At 51.5% G+C, this 18,037-nt stretch overlaps 1 protein-coding gene across 2 annotated transcripts in view; it reads right to left on the bottom strand.

Moving 5' to 3' along the window:
- Positions 1–18,037, bottom strand: part of NRG2 (neuregulin 2) — a 201,196-nt gene that overhangs the window by 59,414 nt on the left and 123,745 nt on the right. Inside the window, exon 1 of one of the 2 annotated variants that reach the window (XM_088838632.1) lies at positions 3,233–3,422. The exons of the other annotated variant lie outside the window; for it this stretch is intronic. Coding sequence (XP_088694758.1) covers positions 3,233–3,329 — 97 coding nt within the window. The 5' untranslated portion in view covers positions 3,330–3,422. Of the gene's footprint in view, positions 1–3,232; positions 3,423–18,037 lie in introns of those variants that run through there. 2 annotated transcript variants of the gene reach the window in all.

Below are 18,037 nucleotides of genomic sequence, written 5' to 3'. Positions count from 1 at the left end.
GGCCAGTGACTTAGAATCAAATTCCAAAGTCACTCTTCAAAACAACACAGCACTTTCAGGGATTATCAGTTTCTTTGGGGCCAGCTTTCCCTCTCCTCCCATCCTAATCCACAGCTCTCCCCTTCTCGGGATTCTCAGGGACACAGGGCCTGAGGGCTGAGGCTCTGCCCTGGAGAACTTGAGAGCTGAGAGCATAACACATCTTCCGAGGCCCAGAGAGAGCAGCGCCTGGGACACACAGAGGCTGAACCCCAGAGACCGGAGTGAATTTATTATCCACCCCTCCCCACAAACACTGCTGCCATGGCTGGCAAGGCTAACCAGCCACCCCTACCCCAGTCCCTGGGGATCAGGGAAGATGGGAGGTGAGGGGAACCCAGTCCCAGATAGGGACACCAGGCATCGGCCCCACCATCTCTCAATGAGTCATGGAGCAGAGCGCATACCTGCAGTTCAGCCCCGCTCGTGCTCCTGAGTTGAGGCAGAGGAAAAGTCCATTTCCCCACGCTGACCTGGGTCTGTTGAGTACAGGGGAATCCCTTCTGTTATTTGCCAAGGAGCAGATGGGGGCTGCTGGACGTGTGGTCAGGGACAGGGGAGCCAATTAATTAATGTTCCCTCCTTTCCCCCTGCCACTCTCCAGATAGCCTCCCTTGTCTAAGCTGAAGATTTTAATGATAACTTGCTCACACTCTCCATATCTTTACCTCCCAATCTTTCAACCAGATGTGGCCCTGCCCTGCCTAAGACCCCTCTCCAGCTGCCCAGTGTCTGTTTGCTCTGGCGGAGGCGCTCTAAACATGAAAGAGGAGGACCCTGCAGCCTCAGATGAGCCTGGAGGGCAGTTGTGAGGGAGGCGGCCAGCTCTGAACACCACTGTTGACTTAAGCACTCATCCTCTGGGGTTGGAAATTAGACCCCCGCCCTACTCAGTGACATAGCAAGGATTTAAGACTGTTGCTTCTTGCCAACATGGTTTCTTCTGATATCTTGTTTCAGAGCATGACCCTCCCCCAAGATCTCCCTGTTCCAGAGTGTCCTAGGTCTCCAAAATTCCTCTAGCTCAGGCCTTGGGTCTGTTTGGTATCTGCTGACCAGCCAATTTCTTCAAAGAAGCCTTCTGAAGAATTACCACTGGGAAGCAGGAAACAAGAGAAGAAAAGACAGCAGGAGAGATTACAGTTAGACATCAAGAAAGACTTTCTCACGGGAGTAGAGGATGCTGGAAGAGATCATTGAGAGGCTTGCAACATCTCCTGTTGATAGCTCTCTGTCACCTCTGCCCCAATGCTTGGTCCATGCTTGCATGCTCCACACTCTGCAGCTGCTTGGTTTCTGGAACTACTGATTCCCACCTGCTAAAGCCCATGTGGCTTGCTACCAGCTCAGCTCCTGCAACCCTCACACTGCCCTTATGTAGCCAGCCTTCCAAGGGGCCCACACTAGGATGTGAACGGTAGGTGGGGAGAAGTGGGGTGGCTCAGTGAGTCAAATCCATGAATTCTGATCCTGAAAATAGGCACCCTGAATTCCTTCGGATCTCAGATGGGAGCTCATCCCACACAACATGCACTGAGCTTAAGCTGCCTCACATTAGTACCATTAGGGCAGACCCACAATGTCCATTACCTTACGGAGGACTCCCAGACACAGTTGTCCAGCAGAAATGGGCCAAGAGGCTTTGTTCAAGAGAACACAGACAGGGCTTTAACTTCCCTTAGTTTCTTTGTTCAAGAGAACACAGACAGGGCTTTAACTTCCCTTAGTTTCTTCTCTCTTGGAGAAGGAAATGGCAACCCACTCCAGTGTTCTTGCCTGGAGAATCCCAGGGATGGCAGAGCCTGGTGGGCTGCCGTCTATGGGGTCGCACAGAGTCGAACACGACTGTAGCGACTTAGCAGCAGCAGCAGCAGTTTCTTCTCTCTACTGGGCTGAAGGCAGTATTTAACTCCTAGACTCTTCCCAATAAGAGACCTCAGAAGGTACCTTGCTGCCCCTTCTCCTTCATTACACAGAAATTCAGAAAAGGAAAGTAATTTGGCCAAATTCTCAACCACAGTTGAAGCTTCCCATCTCCCAATCCAGCGCTCTTTTGATGACAGTTTTATGTTGTAGCTCTGGCAGGAACCCAGTGAGGGACAGAGATCCAGTAAAATGGGCATCATGGTTCAGGAATGCTGATTTGAAGCCCAAGACCTTTCTTTGGAACTTACTTTGTGACTCCAACCTCAATAAGCCTCAGTTGCTCCCTCTGTAAAATGGGGCTAGGATCACCCACCCCCAGGCTCATCATGAGGAGTCAATGGAGATGAACCATTTGAATACACCTGGCCTGCTGACTAGTACAACATAGGCATTAATAAAATGCTGGCCTGAAGAACCAAAAATGAAGCGAGAATCCGAGGTTTCCCAACAGCGCCCCAATAATGCAAGCCTAATCCTGGAGGGAAGGATGTGCACACCTTAAGCCCAGCCCTGAGAAGCCCAAGACCAGTCACTGAATGGGCCCCTCCTTCACCCTGCAGCTGCCCAGGGAGGCCACCAACATGGGTCTCAGCACAGGCTCTGCTGAGAGCACCTTCTCACCTCCCAGAAACCAAGGCAGTCACTCTCCTGAAGGCTAAAGGGGCACAACTGCCTGATGCCTGGTCCAAATCTAAAGGAAAATTCCTGTCACAGAAGCAGTGGCTCTCTATTCCCTGGGGCTCTGCCGGACAGGGCATCCCTTCTCAAGAGCTGGCAGGCGCAGCTGCCCCTGCTCCAATGGCTGAGCAGAACTCCTGGAGGTGTGGCACATGGGTGGGAGCTAGCCCTGAGCACACTTTGAGGACGGGAAGGCAGTGACAGCTCCCTGAGCGCTGCAGCCGGGCCAGCCCCGTCAGCGGCTGCCAGTCCGCGGTCTTTCGGCCATCGGCCATCGCTCCCAGCCCCACTTTGCTCGCTGCGGGCTTCTCCCCTGCAGGCCGGTCCGCGCGAGTCGTGCCTCCTTCCCGCCCCCTCCGTCAAGACCCCGCGGCCGGCGGACAGGCGCTCCCAGGCACCGACCGGTTCCGGCGCGCAGTCCCTTGCCTGCCCAGCCGCAGAGACCCGCGTGCACGCGGGCAGGGTGCCTGTCACCTCAGCGGCCGCTCGTCCAGTCCCGGACTCGCGAGTGGCGCTGCGGGCGGGTGAGCGGGCGGCAGGTTTCTCCCAGGGAAATGGGGTGTCTGGGTGCGCCGAGGTAGTGCCCTACCTTCCTCCCCGGGTAGGAGCTCCTGCTTGCGCTCCCGCTTCCTCCCCTCTCGGTGCTTAGGGTCTCGGCCTCGGCCCCTCCTCTTGGACTCCGACATTCTGTCCCGGGTCCCGGCCAGTGGGACCGCTGTGAGGCGTGCGAGGCGCGGGAGGCGGGGACTGCCAGAGCTCTCCGCAGCCGCGCTGCGCCCCCGCCGCCTGCAGCCCCAGCGCCGAGCGCGGCGCCCTTCTTATAGGCGGTCACACCCTCCCGGGGAGGGGAGCGGCGAGCCTTAACTCTTCCCCTCCCGCGCCCAACGCCCTCATCCGCCCCCTCCAACCCGCCCCGGCTGCGGGGGGCTGTAGGCAGTCGGGTCTGGCCCTGGACCCCTCCCGGGGCCCACCGCGGGAGGCAGGACCGGCGCCCAAAGGAAGCACCACGACCTCCTCGCCAGGAGAGAGGGCTGGAGCTGGGCTGGGGGCCTGAGCCAGGACTGAGGAGGGGGAGTAGAGATCCCCCAGCGAGGGCCAGGCTGAGGACAGCATGGGGGTGGGGAGACAGCGAGAGCAGGGCCCAGGAAGGGACCGAAATGAAGCCCGCTGGCCAGCCCCGCGGAGTCGGAAGAGCTCCTGCTTTTTGCAGTCTGTCTCCACTGCTTCAGTGCCCCCCACCGGCCCGCTCTCCCACCCCACCTGAAGGGCAGTTTGCCTGTGCCTCCCCATCACTGAAGGTATGGTTGTAAGCCCCTAGGACACCACCAGAGTAGGGGAAGACCTTTTATGGAGCTACCATTTGTGCCTGGCTGCAGGGGTCTGTGGCCCAGGGGCAGGCTGCAGTCAGAGAAACCTGGGTGTCCCAGGTGGCTAGTAGCGTCCCCTCCCACACATACTGACAGCCCAGACTGCCGGCACCAGCTGGCTTTTTTTTTCAAGTCCAGAAACAGTGAATTCAGACACTGGAATCCCCACTCCCTGGCAGCACACCTCTCCCAAGCCAAAGTTCGAGAGCTGTCAGAAAGGACAGCGTCCTGCCTCCTGCCTGGGCGTGGTGCTGAAAGGGTTACATAGCAGAGGCTCTCCCTCTTCTGGCTCCCAGAAAGCCTGAGCCTGCGGTTTGCCTCGCTCTGCCTGAGGTGTCCCCTTACAGCCATCCCAACTGGAATCCGAGTCAAAGATCATCTCAGCCAGTCCTCTGCCTCCTCAGGAGAGGGTCCCAAGGCTTCCCTGGACAGTGTCCTCCTTAGGATAGCCTGGAGCAGGCTAGGACTCTGGGTCAAGGCCAGAGACTCTGAGGCTCCAGGGCTGCCTGGGGGCCTGACCAGACCTTGAGGCCAAATGGGGAGGGGGGGCGGCATTGGGGGAGTGGGAGGGGGTGGACATAGAAAGAGAGAAGATGCAGGCAGTGCCCACGCAGATGGCTGATGTCCTAGGGCTCTTGGGAACTCAAGCCTGTCCCATTGGGAGCCAGCTCTGGGAAGACCAAATGTATGAGATCTCCCTCCTTCCACATCCCACCTGAGGTTCAGGGAACACTCACTTCAATTCAGGGAGAACTGCTCTCTGAGACGTGGGCAGCCTGGGGTTTGGGGCAGAGCCAGAGTCCAGGTCTCACTCCTGCTCTAAACCCCGACCCATTCATTCAGCTTCCAAGGTGGCATTTACACCCATCCCTCCCCAGCCACCTGGTTACTGACTCAGTTTACTCTCTCCTCCTGTCCCACAGACTCTGGTCTCTTTTCTCGAAGTCTTGCTCTTTCAGTTCTGACCTCGTCAAGGCCATCAGAGTGAGCCTGCTAAAACACAAACCAGATCACTTCGCTTTCTATTGCCTCTGGGTTAAACCTAAGCTCGTGATTGATATACAAAGCCCAATTCCATTGGGCCACAGCTCAAAGCCTTCTAGCCTCTAATCCTGCACCCCAGCCACATTTACTTACAAGTCAAACACACCATATTGTCTCCTCTCCATATCTTTGCATGGACTAATCTCTCTTCCAAGAATGGCCTTCCCCCCTTCCTCCCTGCCTGCCCTGGCCTGGCCAACCCCTCTATTCAATCATTTAGCAAATATGTAGTAAGGCTTATTGTGTTTCAGGCCCAGGGTGATGTGCTGGAGATTGGCTGTGAGCAAACCAAACATGGGCCTACCTACATGAAGATTACAGTCTTGGTGAGGATGGACAAACAACTAATTACACAAATAATGAATTAATTAAAATTTGTGTTAAATACTGAGGAGCCACTGGGTCAACAAATATTTCTACATGTTGACCTACTGGTTGATAGAGGAAACAGATTGTAGTGAGGGAAGTCTTTCCCTAGGAAATATTTAAACTGGGATTCAAGGAATGAGTGGAGTTGGCTGGACTAAAGGGAGGTGGGAAAGAGCATTCCTGGCAGAAGCAGCAGTACATCCACTGGTTGTGGGGCAGGAAGGAGCTTTTGTACCTTTGCGAAACCAAGAGACAGTCAGTGTGCTGACAGGTGTGTATGAGCATGTGTATGGTTGTACGCGTTGGAGTGTGTGCATAGGGTGTGTGTATCTGCACGAAAGGCAAGTGTGTGTGTACACAGGGAGTGTGGGGGTGACACATGTGTAGAAGGAGCCTGGGGAGGAGGCAAGCAGGGGTCAGATCGAACAGGGTACTGCAGACCCAGTAATGGCACCAGGGTTTATTCTAAGAGCAATGGTCCGTTTCCGAAAGTTTGTAAGCACAGTTTGTGAGGGGTGGGAGAGGGCAGTCATTCGATTCTCTGCTTCCTAGTGCTTTCTGTGTATCTCTGGAAGAGCACATCACTTTGTATTGTTTTCAGTTTCTACCTGTCTCCCCAGCTAGAGTTGGGCTCCTTTAGGGCTGCAAGCCCAGGACCTAGTCCATGGGAAGAGGTGGGTGCCTCCCTGGGGGTCAGATGAGTGACCCCCTCCCATTAGTGAACAAAGGCCAAAGGCAGCAGCAAGACAATGTGCCTCCAAGTGGGAGCCTGCAGCCAGAGCTCTCATGGCTCGGTATGGATGCGTGACAGAGTCAGCAATGCCACGGCAACGGCAAGAGGCATGAGCACTCTTCACAGGCTGGGGTATCCATGTGTGCTGCTGAGGGAAGTGGGGTTTGAAGAAGGTCTTCCAAGGTGGGGAGATTTCAATGGGCTGCAGGTAAGGGGTTCCAATGGGTGAGATATGGCAAAGACTTAAGGGAAGCAGTCTCCAGGCACCGTGACCAGACCAGGTTGATGTGAGCTACGAGTCATGAATACAGCAAACACCGGGCACCTAGTGTACACCAGAGCTCACAGCGTTATGCACGTTATTTCTTGTAATCTCCACCACGCTCCCAGTGAGGTAGGTTCAGTCATTATCCCTGCTTTACAGTAGACAGAACAAAGACCAGGAATGATGAGATTACTCATTCCAAGTCATGTGACTGGGACGCTGCACAGCAAGGACTCAGAGCCCCTTTCATAGGGGCTTGTGCTCCTCCCCATTCCACTACCCTGCTTGTGCGCTCAGGCCAGAGATGCGCCCTGACTGCCGGACTGAAGTTTTTGTAAAGAAGAGAGGAATTCACTGACAAAGAAAATTTTTTTGAGATAATGTGAATTAGAGAAATTAATCTGAATGGAGTGTGCAGGATGGATGGACAGGGGAAGGGAATGGAGACAAGGGAACCTGTTAAGCAGGTCAACCATTAACTACCTTTATTATATAGAGCCAGCTAGACCAACGGAGAAGGCAATGGCAAGCCACTCCAGTACTATTGCCTAGAAAATCCCATGGATGGAGGAGCCTGGTAGGCTGCAGTCTGTGGGGTCGCTAAGGGTCGGACACGACTGAGCGACTTCACTTTCACTTTTCACTTTCACACATTGGAGAAGGAAATGGCAACCCACTCCAGTGTTCTTGCCTGGAGAATCCCAGGGACAGGGGAGCCTGGTGGGCTTCCGTCTATGGGGTCACACAGAGTCGGACACGACTGAAGTGACTTAGCAGCAGCAGCAGCAGCTAGACTAAGTGTCAGGCTCTAAATATTGTGAGGGTTAGGTAAGGGGTGGGCTTCCCTGGTGGCTCAGAGGTTAGAGCATCTGCCTCCAATGCGGGAGACCCGGGTTCGATCCCTGGGTTGGGAAGATCCCCTGGAGAAGGAAACGGTAACCCACTCCAGTATTCTTGCCTGGAGAATCCCATGGACGGAGAAGCCTGGTAGGCTACAGACCACGGGGTCGCAAAGAGTCGGACACGACTGAGCGACGGAACGGAACGGAGGTAAGGGGTGGGGGGCTTGACCCAGGGGGCAAAGGCAGTGAAAGGAGCAGTAGTAAGAATAGCTAAATTTACAGTACCAACTCACTTAATCCTTCACAACAACACTATGAAGTAAGTCTACCATTATCTCCATTTTGCAGAGGAACACCACTCCCCGCCACCTTCATCTGGACCAGGGCTCCTGCCAGGAGCCTGAACATGACCCTGGGAGCCAGACCTGTTGCCATGGGAACTCCTTCCTCTTACCACAGGTTGTGCAATGCCCAGTACAACCTCATGTGGGAGCGAGCCGAACCTGGGGATGGGCCGAGAGACCAATCACCCAGCGAAGAAGCCTTTCCCCCACCCTGGTTTCACAATGGGACACTAATAGTAACATAACAAGTTAATTCAATTCCTTTAAGGAGCAACAACACAATGTTTAACTGGCTTACAAACTTTTTTTTTCTTTTTAACATTTTCCCCTCCACTTTGAGGCTGTGCCATGGGCAAACTTTGAAGTTCAGCAAAGTTTAGACTTGTTTGAGTCATGTGCAAAAATGCCTTTGAGTGAAAAGGGGGGAAAAATACTACCCCTTCCTCCACCTGAGACTTTGGGGCTCCAAAAGGATTACCGGTAGCGTTCTCTTGAAGCGGGGTCTCAGTGGGGACTGAGACCCCTCCCCTTGGACTCAATGCTTGGCAGGTTGTCCAGTGATCTCAGGCCATGGAGAGCCTGCTGCACTTCCTTAAGGCCACCTCCAGCCCTAGAAAGGGCGCCCCTGAGCCAGCCCTGAGCTTGCATGGGAGTTAAAAGTCCTTGGAGAAGATGAAGCTACCCTTACTCTCAGCCACCCCTATGTTAGTGCCTCAAAGTCACGAGGCTCCTCTCACTCACTCCCCACCCAGTGAGGCTGCCAGAGGAGGAAACAGATCAATATGCCACTCCCTGCAGGACCGGAGAGTTTCCCAGTCACCCGGGAGGCGAGCCCGTTACCCCATGACTTTGAGAGACAGTGGGATCCTGACTGGAGCCAGGTGTGCCCTGAGGAATGCCGGGGACCCAGTCCCAGCCCACCAAGCCCAGTGAGTGCCTCTCTCAGAAGCTGCACTGGGCCTGCAGCTTCAGCATCTCTGTAAACCACAACCGATTTCTTCTCTCACATACAAGCTCACTCATGCCTCCACCTCTCTAACAGCCTGCAGAGAACTAGGCAGCCAAAGAGAAGAGCTTCATGGTCTGGACAAAAGGGCCTGGGTCAGAGGTTAGGACACCTGAACTTGGGCTCAGTTTTGCCCCGAGATTAGGTTCCTCTAAGCAGGTCAGTTTCCAGATCACCAGGGACTCAGGCTACAAAATGGGAAGAAGTGCCCCCAGATCTCACCACCATACCCCTACTCCCAGTCTGGGAAAACCACTAGAACCTGGGAGATGGAGGGATTAAGAGACCCAAGAAAAGTGCAGAAAAGCACTCCATTGCCAGGTAAGAATGCCTCTGGAGCCATACACATACAGGGTTTACAGCCCTGTAAACCCTGGCTATTCCCCTCTGAATTGTGCCTGCCCACTCAGCACACTGGGGCTTCCCTGGTGGCTCAGTGGTAAAGAATCCACCTGCCAATGCAGGAGATATGAGTTTGACCTCTGGGTTGGGAAGATCCCCTGGAGTAGGAAATGGCAACCCACTCAAGTATTCTTGTCTGGAAAAGCCCATGGGCAGAGAAGCCAGGCAGGCCAGAGTCCATGGGGTCGCAAAGAGTTGGACACAATTTAGTGACTAAACCACAACTCAGCACACACACTTAGATCTACACCGATGTACATGAGCTCTTCTGAGCCCCAGTACTGCAGAGAGATTGAAATCAGTCTTCAATCCCACCCAGGCTCCAAACCAGTCCTCTTACACTGTGATGTTCTGAACAAGAGTTGGTTTCTGCTCAGAAAAAAAAAAAAAGGCCCACAGGCCTTTCTCACAGAGATTCTACTAAGTGGATGAGGAAATTCATTTCTGACCTAGAAATGAGGACATTTGTAAAGGGCCCAGCCTTTCCACAGCTCCTGAGGCTCAAAGGCCGGCGCCAATGGTGCCAAGGTACAAGGCCACGCCTCCCATCATGCCCTTGTGACCTGTCCCCTTGCCCTCAGCCCCTGGGGGGACCACAGGTCAGCTGTTCCAGAGCCTGAGCTGGGCCTGGCTGTGGCGGCTTCTGGGTGGGTACCTCTGCTTCTACTCCCATCATTTAGAAGCCGCTTCCTGCCTCAGCCCACCCAGTCCCAAAGCCAGGAGAGAGTTCATGCTCCCTGCCCAGGAGTTCATCCTTCCTTTCAACCCCTCTTGAGAGAGGAGGCAGAAGGAAAGGGGCAAGCCCAACCCAGGAGGAGTCCCAGGACAAGCTGGGAGGGCCCAGGAGAGGGAAGAAAGCACTGGCCAAAGAGAGGGTGGGGAGACTCCCCTGGCTCCAGGGGCCGGGAGAAGAAAGACGAGGCAGCAATGGGAGAGTAAACCAGGGGAGAGGTGAGGCGACAGGCAGGCCTGGGCAGGGCTCGGAGCAGGATGGAGAGAGGAAGTAAGAAACTGGAGCAGCCCAGTGATGAGGGGGGTAGCGGGGGGAGGGTGACCAAGACGATGAAGAAGCATGGGGCTGCAGGGAGGCCAGCCAGCTGCCACTTCCAGTGTCCCCTGGGGACCTCCTGGGGTGCCCCTGGGCAGGTCTCTTTCCCTCTCTGGCCTGTCTTCCCATCTGGATGGCAGGAGATTGGACTAGATGATCTTGAGAGGTCCCCTGAGTGAGGAACCTAAGGGTTCCATGCTTGCCAGCAAGAGGGGAGTGGCTGGTAGCAGACAGGTGAGTGGCACCAGTCTGATGATAGGGAAGGGAGGTAACTGGTCACAGGCCCTTCTCCCAACTGCACACTGTCCCTCAGCCCTTTCCTTCTGTGTCCTCTTGGCCTGGCAGAAGCCCTGAGTTGTTAACTGTAGCCCCTCCATTCTGCTGTGGAGGGAGTCGTGGGCGAGCACAAAGCCTGGGGTATGGGTATCAGGCCCTACGGCGGGAGGTCGGGAGGTCCTGGATTCCTACTGTCAGCCTCTTCCAGGGCACAGCCTGGGGGCAAATTGCCTGTTTGCCTGGAAACACCTGGGAGACTCTGGTGCTTCATCTCATGTGACCCAGAGCCACACTTCTCCCAGGGGTGAAATGGGGGAGCTTGTCTACCGTTCCCAGGGTGTGTGTGTGGGGGGTGATTCAGTCCTTCCGCTTGCCTCCTTCTTCAAGCTAACTGTGTAATTACACAGCAATAATAATAACTGGCACTTACACACCGAGGCCTGTGAATGTACAAAGTTTATTTATATAATGACATAATGGTTCACCTGCTGGCCTGGGGACTGTGGAGACCATGCACAAGGGCTTAGCTGCTGTCTACACCATCTGGGGGACACGATGACTGTGTGGATCAGCAGCCAATGAGAGTAAGTACTCCCAGAAGTAATTGTCCCGACCCTGCAGATCCTGTTCTGGTGCAGCACGGGTAATGAATGAGGAGCCAGCCTTCTTAGATAGAATAGGTTCACGTGTCTCTGTCTCCTCTGGGAGGTCAGGCTGGAGGAGCCAGAGACTATTCCCAGGCCCTTGAGGACTGAGAGGGCTCATCTAGAAAGTTGCAGTCCCTTTCTAGGTTGAGGGAGACAATCTGAGCCAGGCTAGTAAATTTGGAGAGGCTCCTGGTCACCACCCAAGGAAACAAGAGGCCTTGCCCAATATAGGCATTTATGAGCCTGGAGGCAAAAAATTCTCTTCTCTCTCTTAGCCCTGCCTAACCTAGCCCTGCCCAGCCTAGCTCTGCCACCCCAAACCTAGCTGCTGTTGGGACCACAGCCCAGCCTCCCTGCTCTGGTCTGGGTGCTGTTTTGCATGTCAGATTCAGCCCTCTTGGGGATTCCCAAAGGACAGCTTCACAGATGCTAATTTCACAGTGGCTGTGGTGGGTCTCAAGGATCCTGAAGACACAACACTGGCCCTGTCCTCTTTCTTCTTCCTATCCCAAATCACCCTTTTCCTTCTCCTCAGAGCCCCTGGTCACAGCTTATGGAAGTCCTCACACTAACCATAAAAACAATGAAAACGTCTAGGCTCTTCTTGACCCTTGGAGCACCCTGTGAATACCATAATTCACTCAGAAGCAAGGTCTACAAATTCCAAGTAGATGCGATGTCAAGAGAAGGCCAGGAAACCTGAGTTCTCTTTTCAGCCTGACCAGTTTTCTTCCTGGTGGCCCCAGGAAAAGTCATATTTACCTTTTGGGCCTCAATGTCTGCTTGTCTGTGGAATGGAAGTCAAAATGCTCTCCAAGGGCCATTCTAGCAATAAACCTTCAGAGAAGAGCTAAGTCTCCAGATATGTTCCCATCCCTGGGAACTTCATTCCTTGTCCCTACAGCAGCCTCCCTCCTATCTTCAGAAGATCAACCATTGGCTGCTGGAAAATTCTACTCTTGTAAGCCCAGCCCATGGGTGTATATAGGGATCCCCATGGGAACCAGTGCGCACCTGCATGGCCTCAGGAGCTCTGAGCACCTGCCCAGGCCATTGCTTGCCGCAGAATTCCTTGCAGTCTTCCTAAGACTGCAGACCACAGCACTGACTCACCCTCATCCTCCCACCACCACGACAATGACAACCATGAGGAGGAAGGTGTGCTTCAGTAGCCCTCTTGCGCCCATCCTCACCCCCGAATCTGTTTCTGACGGCCTGTCCCAGTCACACCCAGGCTTCTGATAAATCTGACTCCTTCTCCCACCATCTCTGAGGCGGTGGCTTCTGAAAACTGTGGTCAGTGAACTGCCTACCGCAAGCCTTTGTCTAATTACCTACATTGTTCTGGGTTCTGAATGATGTCCAGCCAAGAGCTTCCTTTATGTCATTTTATACACAGTCTGCCCCCCAAATCAGCCCAACAGCACCCACTCAGCCCCTAGTCTCTGGGGTTCACCTTGTGGCCAGTGGCTTCAATAGCTCGGCCGCCTAAGGGGGTCTCCACCAGAGCCTTTGTGTCTCTGCTGCTTTGTGTCTGTCTGCTCCCTGGAGTCAGACATTGCTTGCTCAGCACCTGCTCTGTGGCAGGCACGGTACTGGTCACCACAGGACACAAAGGACCTGGCCTTATGGGTTCGCAGTCTAGAGGGAAGATAACACTTTCACAGACGGACAAAAATCACAGCGTAGGACAGCAGCATGGATAGTCTCCTACGAGAGGATCAGACAAATTCCTGGAATTTCCTTGGGGAAAGTCAGTGTGACTTGGGGTGGTCAGTCTAGGCAGGCACTTCCGATAAAGGAAGGGAAAGATTCCAATTAGTAGAAAGGATTGGAAGTGGGATGTGACCGGGGGATAGGAGGATAGATGTTGATGTATAAAGGAAGCCAGGATACTTCACACCCTCCACCCCTACCTGGGCCCTCTGGCCATTTCCCTGTCCCTACCACTTCAGGATCAGGGACCCCACACATGTGGAGTGGCCTTGAGGCCACTGTGGACCGGGAACTCCATGCCACTTAGAGCTGCCTTCTTCTAGCTGCCTTCCAGGGATCCACAGAGAATGATTCCCCCTCCCCAAAATGCACATGTCCACACGTGCACACCCACCCTAAAGACAACAGCTTGATGAGCGTTTCTGTCAGATCCCCCGGGATCCTCCTGTGGATTCATCCTCATCTCTCTCCCTCATTCACTCCAATCTGTGTATATCATGCCTCGCAGCCTCACCCCTGCTCGCACAGTCCTCCCATCATTACATAACTCTGTTTGGGATTATTTTTGCCCAGAGGTATGAGTTGCATTTCTGCATATTTAAGCTGTCCTTGATTCATTCCTGCCCGTTTCTTAGTTCTGTTTGCCCAGGTGCCCGCCCCACCCACAGGCTCTGAGGCCCCTGGGAACATGCCCACGACGGGCTCAGCTTGCTGCTCAGCGGCTGCTCCACTCCGGCCCATGAGAGCAGACCCCACGACAGAGCCATCCGGGGCAGCACTCAGGTGGGCGCTAGGCCAGGGTAGGTCTTGAAGCTGTTACACCAGTCACAAAGACTCTGATGCCTTTCATTGCTCTCCCTGTCTCCCTCCCAGCGAGCCTTGGTCCTTGTATCTCCTAATGTTTTCCACCCCCATGGGTAGCACTCCCAGTCTCTGGTCCCAGGGCGAGGCCCCAATAACTCAAGGGGAAAGGGACAGTGGGAGGAAAGACAAAATGCTAATTAATGGTTTGTTTCCTATTAGCTTCTCACAAATAGAATGGCTTAATGTAATTACTGAAATGGTTACAAGGGGGCTCTTGTTGCACTGTAAAATAATTATCTGACAATCATTTTATTTTTAAGAGCTCATTACCAAATCGACTGGAACCCGCTCTCCAGCCTTCTCTCTCTTGCTGCGGGATGAGGTGACTGGGTGGGCAATAGGGTGGGGGGACTTTTTGCTCAAGGTCACCAGTTGAGATGAGGATTCAACCCAGCAGTTTCCAGACATTGGGAGCAGCTGATGCCAGCTGAGCTGCCAAGGCTTGTTGGGCTTGGTGATGGCCAGGACCCCCCCAGGTCCTATCCATATGACAGTGACTCCTGCATGCCCCTGATGGCTGGGTCACCAGGGAGGACACTGAACTCCTCAGGAGAGTCTGTCACCTGGAGTTTGCTCCTCACAGGCAAACTTGCCTCCAGACCTGTATCCTATGCTTGGGGGCTCTGCTCCAACGCTCCCTGCATAGTGGCTTTGCTCCTCCCAAATGCCAGGCTGTGCCAATGGATCTGCACATGTCCCTTATAACACTTTGAGTGTCGTTATCTGATTGACAGGCAGCAGAATGACAGCCTAAAAGTTTGTGAAAGGTTATGTGGTGAATTTCAGATGACTGGCCAGTTAAAATGAAAGACTCATAGTAATGTGTGTACTGCAAAGATGTGATGGAAGTATAGGAAAGGCTTTTCTGGAACATGGGACAGCCTGGACAGAGGCACTGAGCAGGAACTGGAAGAATGGGTTCAGAGAATGATGACCATCCCAATGTGGCTGACATCAAAGACACACTTGGGGAATCAGGAGAGAGAAGGCTGGGAAAAGTGGGTGGGGACCAGGCAGCCCAGAGCTATTGGAGAACATGCCAAGGGAATGGGAAAACATAGAGGGTTTCTGGGCAAGGAGGTGACCCAACCTCAGTGCTCCTTTTGGAGGCTCATCTGGTAGCAATGTGCAGGGCAGAATGGAGCAGGAGGAGTCTGGAGGCAGCAGGATGGATCACAGCAGCACTTTTCCAGGATGGATCACAGCAGCACTTTTCCACAATGGGCTGTGGCCACCTGCTACAGCCTCCCTGGGGTGCTTCCTACAAACTGGAGTACTGATCCCATCCAATACATTCTGAATTACAGTCTCGGGGGTGGAGCCAGGCTTGGTATTTGTAGCTATTCTGATGCAGATGGCATATGAAACACACTTGGAGAAAATTGGCCCTAGAGAATCCAGTCACCACTCCACAGTTTGGCATTTAGAGTTTTCTGCAACCTGTCCCCACCACTAATTTTTCTTCCTTACAACTATATTTTTTAAAAGTTAATTGAGGGATTTCCCCATTGGCTCAGTGGTAAAGAATTCACTTGCTAATGCAGGAGACATAGGTTCAAACGCTAGTCTGGGAAGAGTCCACATGCTGAGGAGCAGCTAAGCCCACATGCCACAATGACTAGGCCTGTGCTCCGAGCCTGTGAACTGTAACTACTGAGGCCCGCGTGCTCTGGAGCCCAGGCACTGTGACTGGAGACGGGCCTGTGCAGCAATGAAGATATAGCACAGCCCAAAATAAGGAAATAAACAAATTTTTTAAAAAAGTTAATTGGGACAATTCACATACCATACAAATGACCCATTTAAAGTACAAATTTCACTGTTTGCGGTCGGGGGTGTATATTCACAGAATTCTGTAACCATCAGTACAATTAGTATCAGAGCACTTTCATCACCCCCAAAGAAACCCTGTACTCTTTAGCACCCCTCTTCCCCATCCTCTGAAACCCTCTGAAGCCCAGGCAATCACTGATCAACCTTCTATTCTAGACATTTCATATAAATGGAATAATACAACATGTGGTCTTTTGTAACTGGCTTCTTTCACCTAGTATATTGTTTTTCAAGGCTCATACGTGTTATAGCATGTATCCGTACTTCATTCTTTTTATGATTGAATAATATTCCACTGTATAAATATACTACACTTTTTAATGTATTCATTGATGAAGGAATGATGGTCATTTGGGGTTTTTTCTACTTTCTGGCTATTGTGAATAGTATTTCTATGAACATTTGTGTATATGCTTTTGTGTGAATGTATGTTTTAATTTCTCTTGGGTATATACGTATCTGGGAGTGGGACTGCTGGGACATGTGGTAGCTCTGTCTAACCTTTTGAGTAAATACCAGACTGTTTTCCAAAGCATCTTTACCATTATACATGCTCACCAGCATTTATGAAATTTCCAATTTCTCTATCTTTGTCAACACTTGCTATTATCTGACTTTTTGATGTTAGCTGTCCTAGTAGGTGTGAAGCTCTATTATTTTTTTTAAAGTAGCTTCATTGAGATATAATTCATATATCTTACAACTCACCTACTTATACATTTCAATGGGAACATTACATTATTTCATTGCGGTTTTTATTTGCATTTCCCTGATGCATAACGGGGGCTTCCCTGGTGGCTCAGAAGGTAAAGCGTCTGCCTACAATGTGGGAGACCTGGTACTGAGCATCTTTTCTGGTGCTTATTGGCCATTTGTTTAACTTCTTTGGAGAAATGTCTATTCAGATTCTGTGCTCATTTTTAATTGGGTCATTTATCTTTTTATAATTGAGTTGTAAGAGTTCTTTATATATTACAGATATGCATCCCTTATCAGATACATGACTTGCAAAAATTTTCTCCTAACAGTGGGTTGTCTTTCACTTTCTTGATGGTGTCTTTGAAGTACAAAGTTGTAATTTTGATGAATTCCAATGTATCATTTTTTTCTTTGGTTGCTTGTGCTTTAGGTACCCCCCCTTTAAAAAAAAAAAACAACCATTACCTAATTCAAGGTTACAAAGATTTATGCCTATTTTTTCTTGTAAGAGTTTTGTATTTTTAGCTCTTACATTTTTATCTTTGATCCATGCTAATTTTTGTATATAGTATAACGTATTCTCTCCAATTGGAGAAGAAAATGGCAACCTACTCCAGTATTCTTGCCTAGTAAATCCCATGGAGAGAGGAGTTTGGTGGGTCACAGTCCATGGGGTCGCCAAGAGTTGGACATGACCGAGTGACTAAGCACATACATTCTTTCCCATGTGGATAGCCAGTTGTCCCAGTGCCCTTGTTAGAGTGACTATAATTGCATTTTTCATCATTTCCTCTCAGTGATTCTTATGTGGGCTGCATGCAGTCTGAGAACCACTGAATTAAACAATACAGAACTAGGCTAGGCAATGGGTGACAGGGTTTAAACTTTGGTGGTCATATTAAGAACTGAGATAAAAGGATGGATGAGAGATACAAAGATGAAGGAAATGGTAATACAAGGTGACAGAGTGATTGTAGTGACCCACAACAAGCTGAAGATGACAATACTATGATTACACCTTTTCTCTGTACTCTTTTACAGCTTGAAACATGTTCCCACAAACCTTGTTTTATACTGTCCTCTAAGTGAGGTAGAGAGGGCATTACCACCTCCAGAAAACAGGTGAGGAAACTGAGGGTCCAAGATGGGGTTAGTGAGCAGCGAAGACAAACCCCGAGATTATGAACATCAGAGACTATCATGCTGATGGAAGTGGGGAAACAGGGCAAGAGTTGCTTGATCTGCTTCGACAGGCTGGATTTAGTCTGCCAGCAGGACGTGCCTAGCAGACATCCGAAAACGCAGCACCAGAATGGGCTCAAGAGGTCAGCGCTGAAGATAGAGTTTGAGGAGTCACTGTTGAAAAGTCTCGTTTAGCCACTATGGAGAACAGTGTGGAGATTCCTCAAAAAACTGGAAATAGAACTGCCATATGATCCAGCAATCACACTCCTGGGCATACACACCGAGGAAACCAGAATTGAAAGAGACACATGTACTCCAATGTTCATTGCAGCACTGTTTATAATAGCCAGGACATGGAAGCAACCTAGATGTTCATCTGCAGATGAATGGATAAGAAAGCTTTGGTACATATACACAATGGAGTATTTTTCAGCCATCAAAAAGAATGCATTTGAATCAGTTCTAATGAGGTGGATGAAATTGGAGCCTATTATACAGAGTGAAGTAAGCCAGAAAGAAAAACACCAATACAGTATACTAACACATATATATGGAATTTAGAAAGATGGTAACCTTAACCCTGTATACGAGACTGCAAAAGAGACATAGGTATATAGAACAGTCTTTGGGACTCTGCGGGAGAGGGTGAAGGTGGGATGATTTGGGAGAATGGCATTGTAGCATGTATATTATCACATGTGAAATGAATCACCAGTCCAGGTTCGACGTATGATACAGGATGCTTGGGGCTGGT

The sequence above is a fragment of the Moschus berezovskii genome, chromosome 8 (assembly GCF_049115385.1).
Source record: "Moschus berezovskii isolate FMDL1 chromosome 8, NW_MosBer_1.0, whole genome shotgun sequence".
Taxonomy (NCBI): Eukaryota; Metazoa; Chordata; class Mammalia; order Artiodactyla; family Moschidae; genus Moschus; species Moschus berezovskii.
The sequence above is the reverse complement of the archived record's forward strand: the minus strand, read 5'-3'. Positions and strand labels throughout refer to the sequence as shown.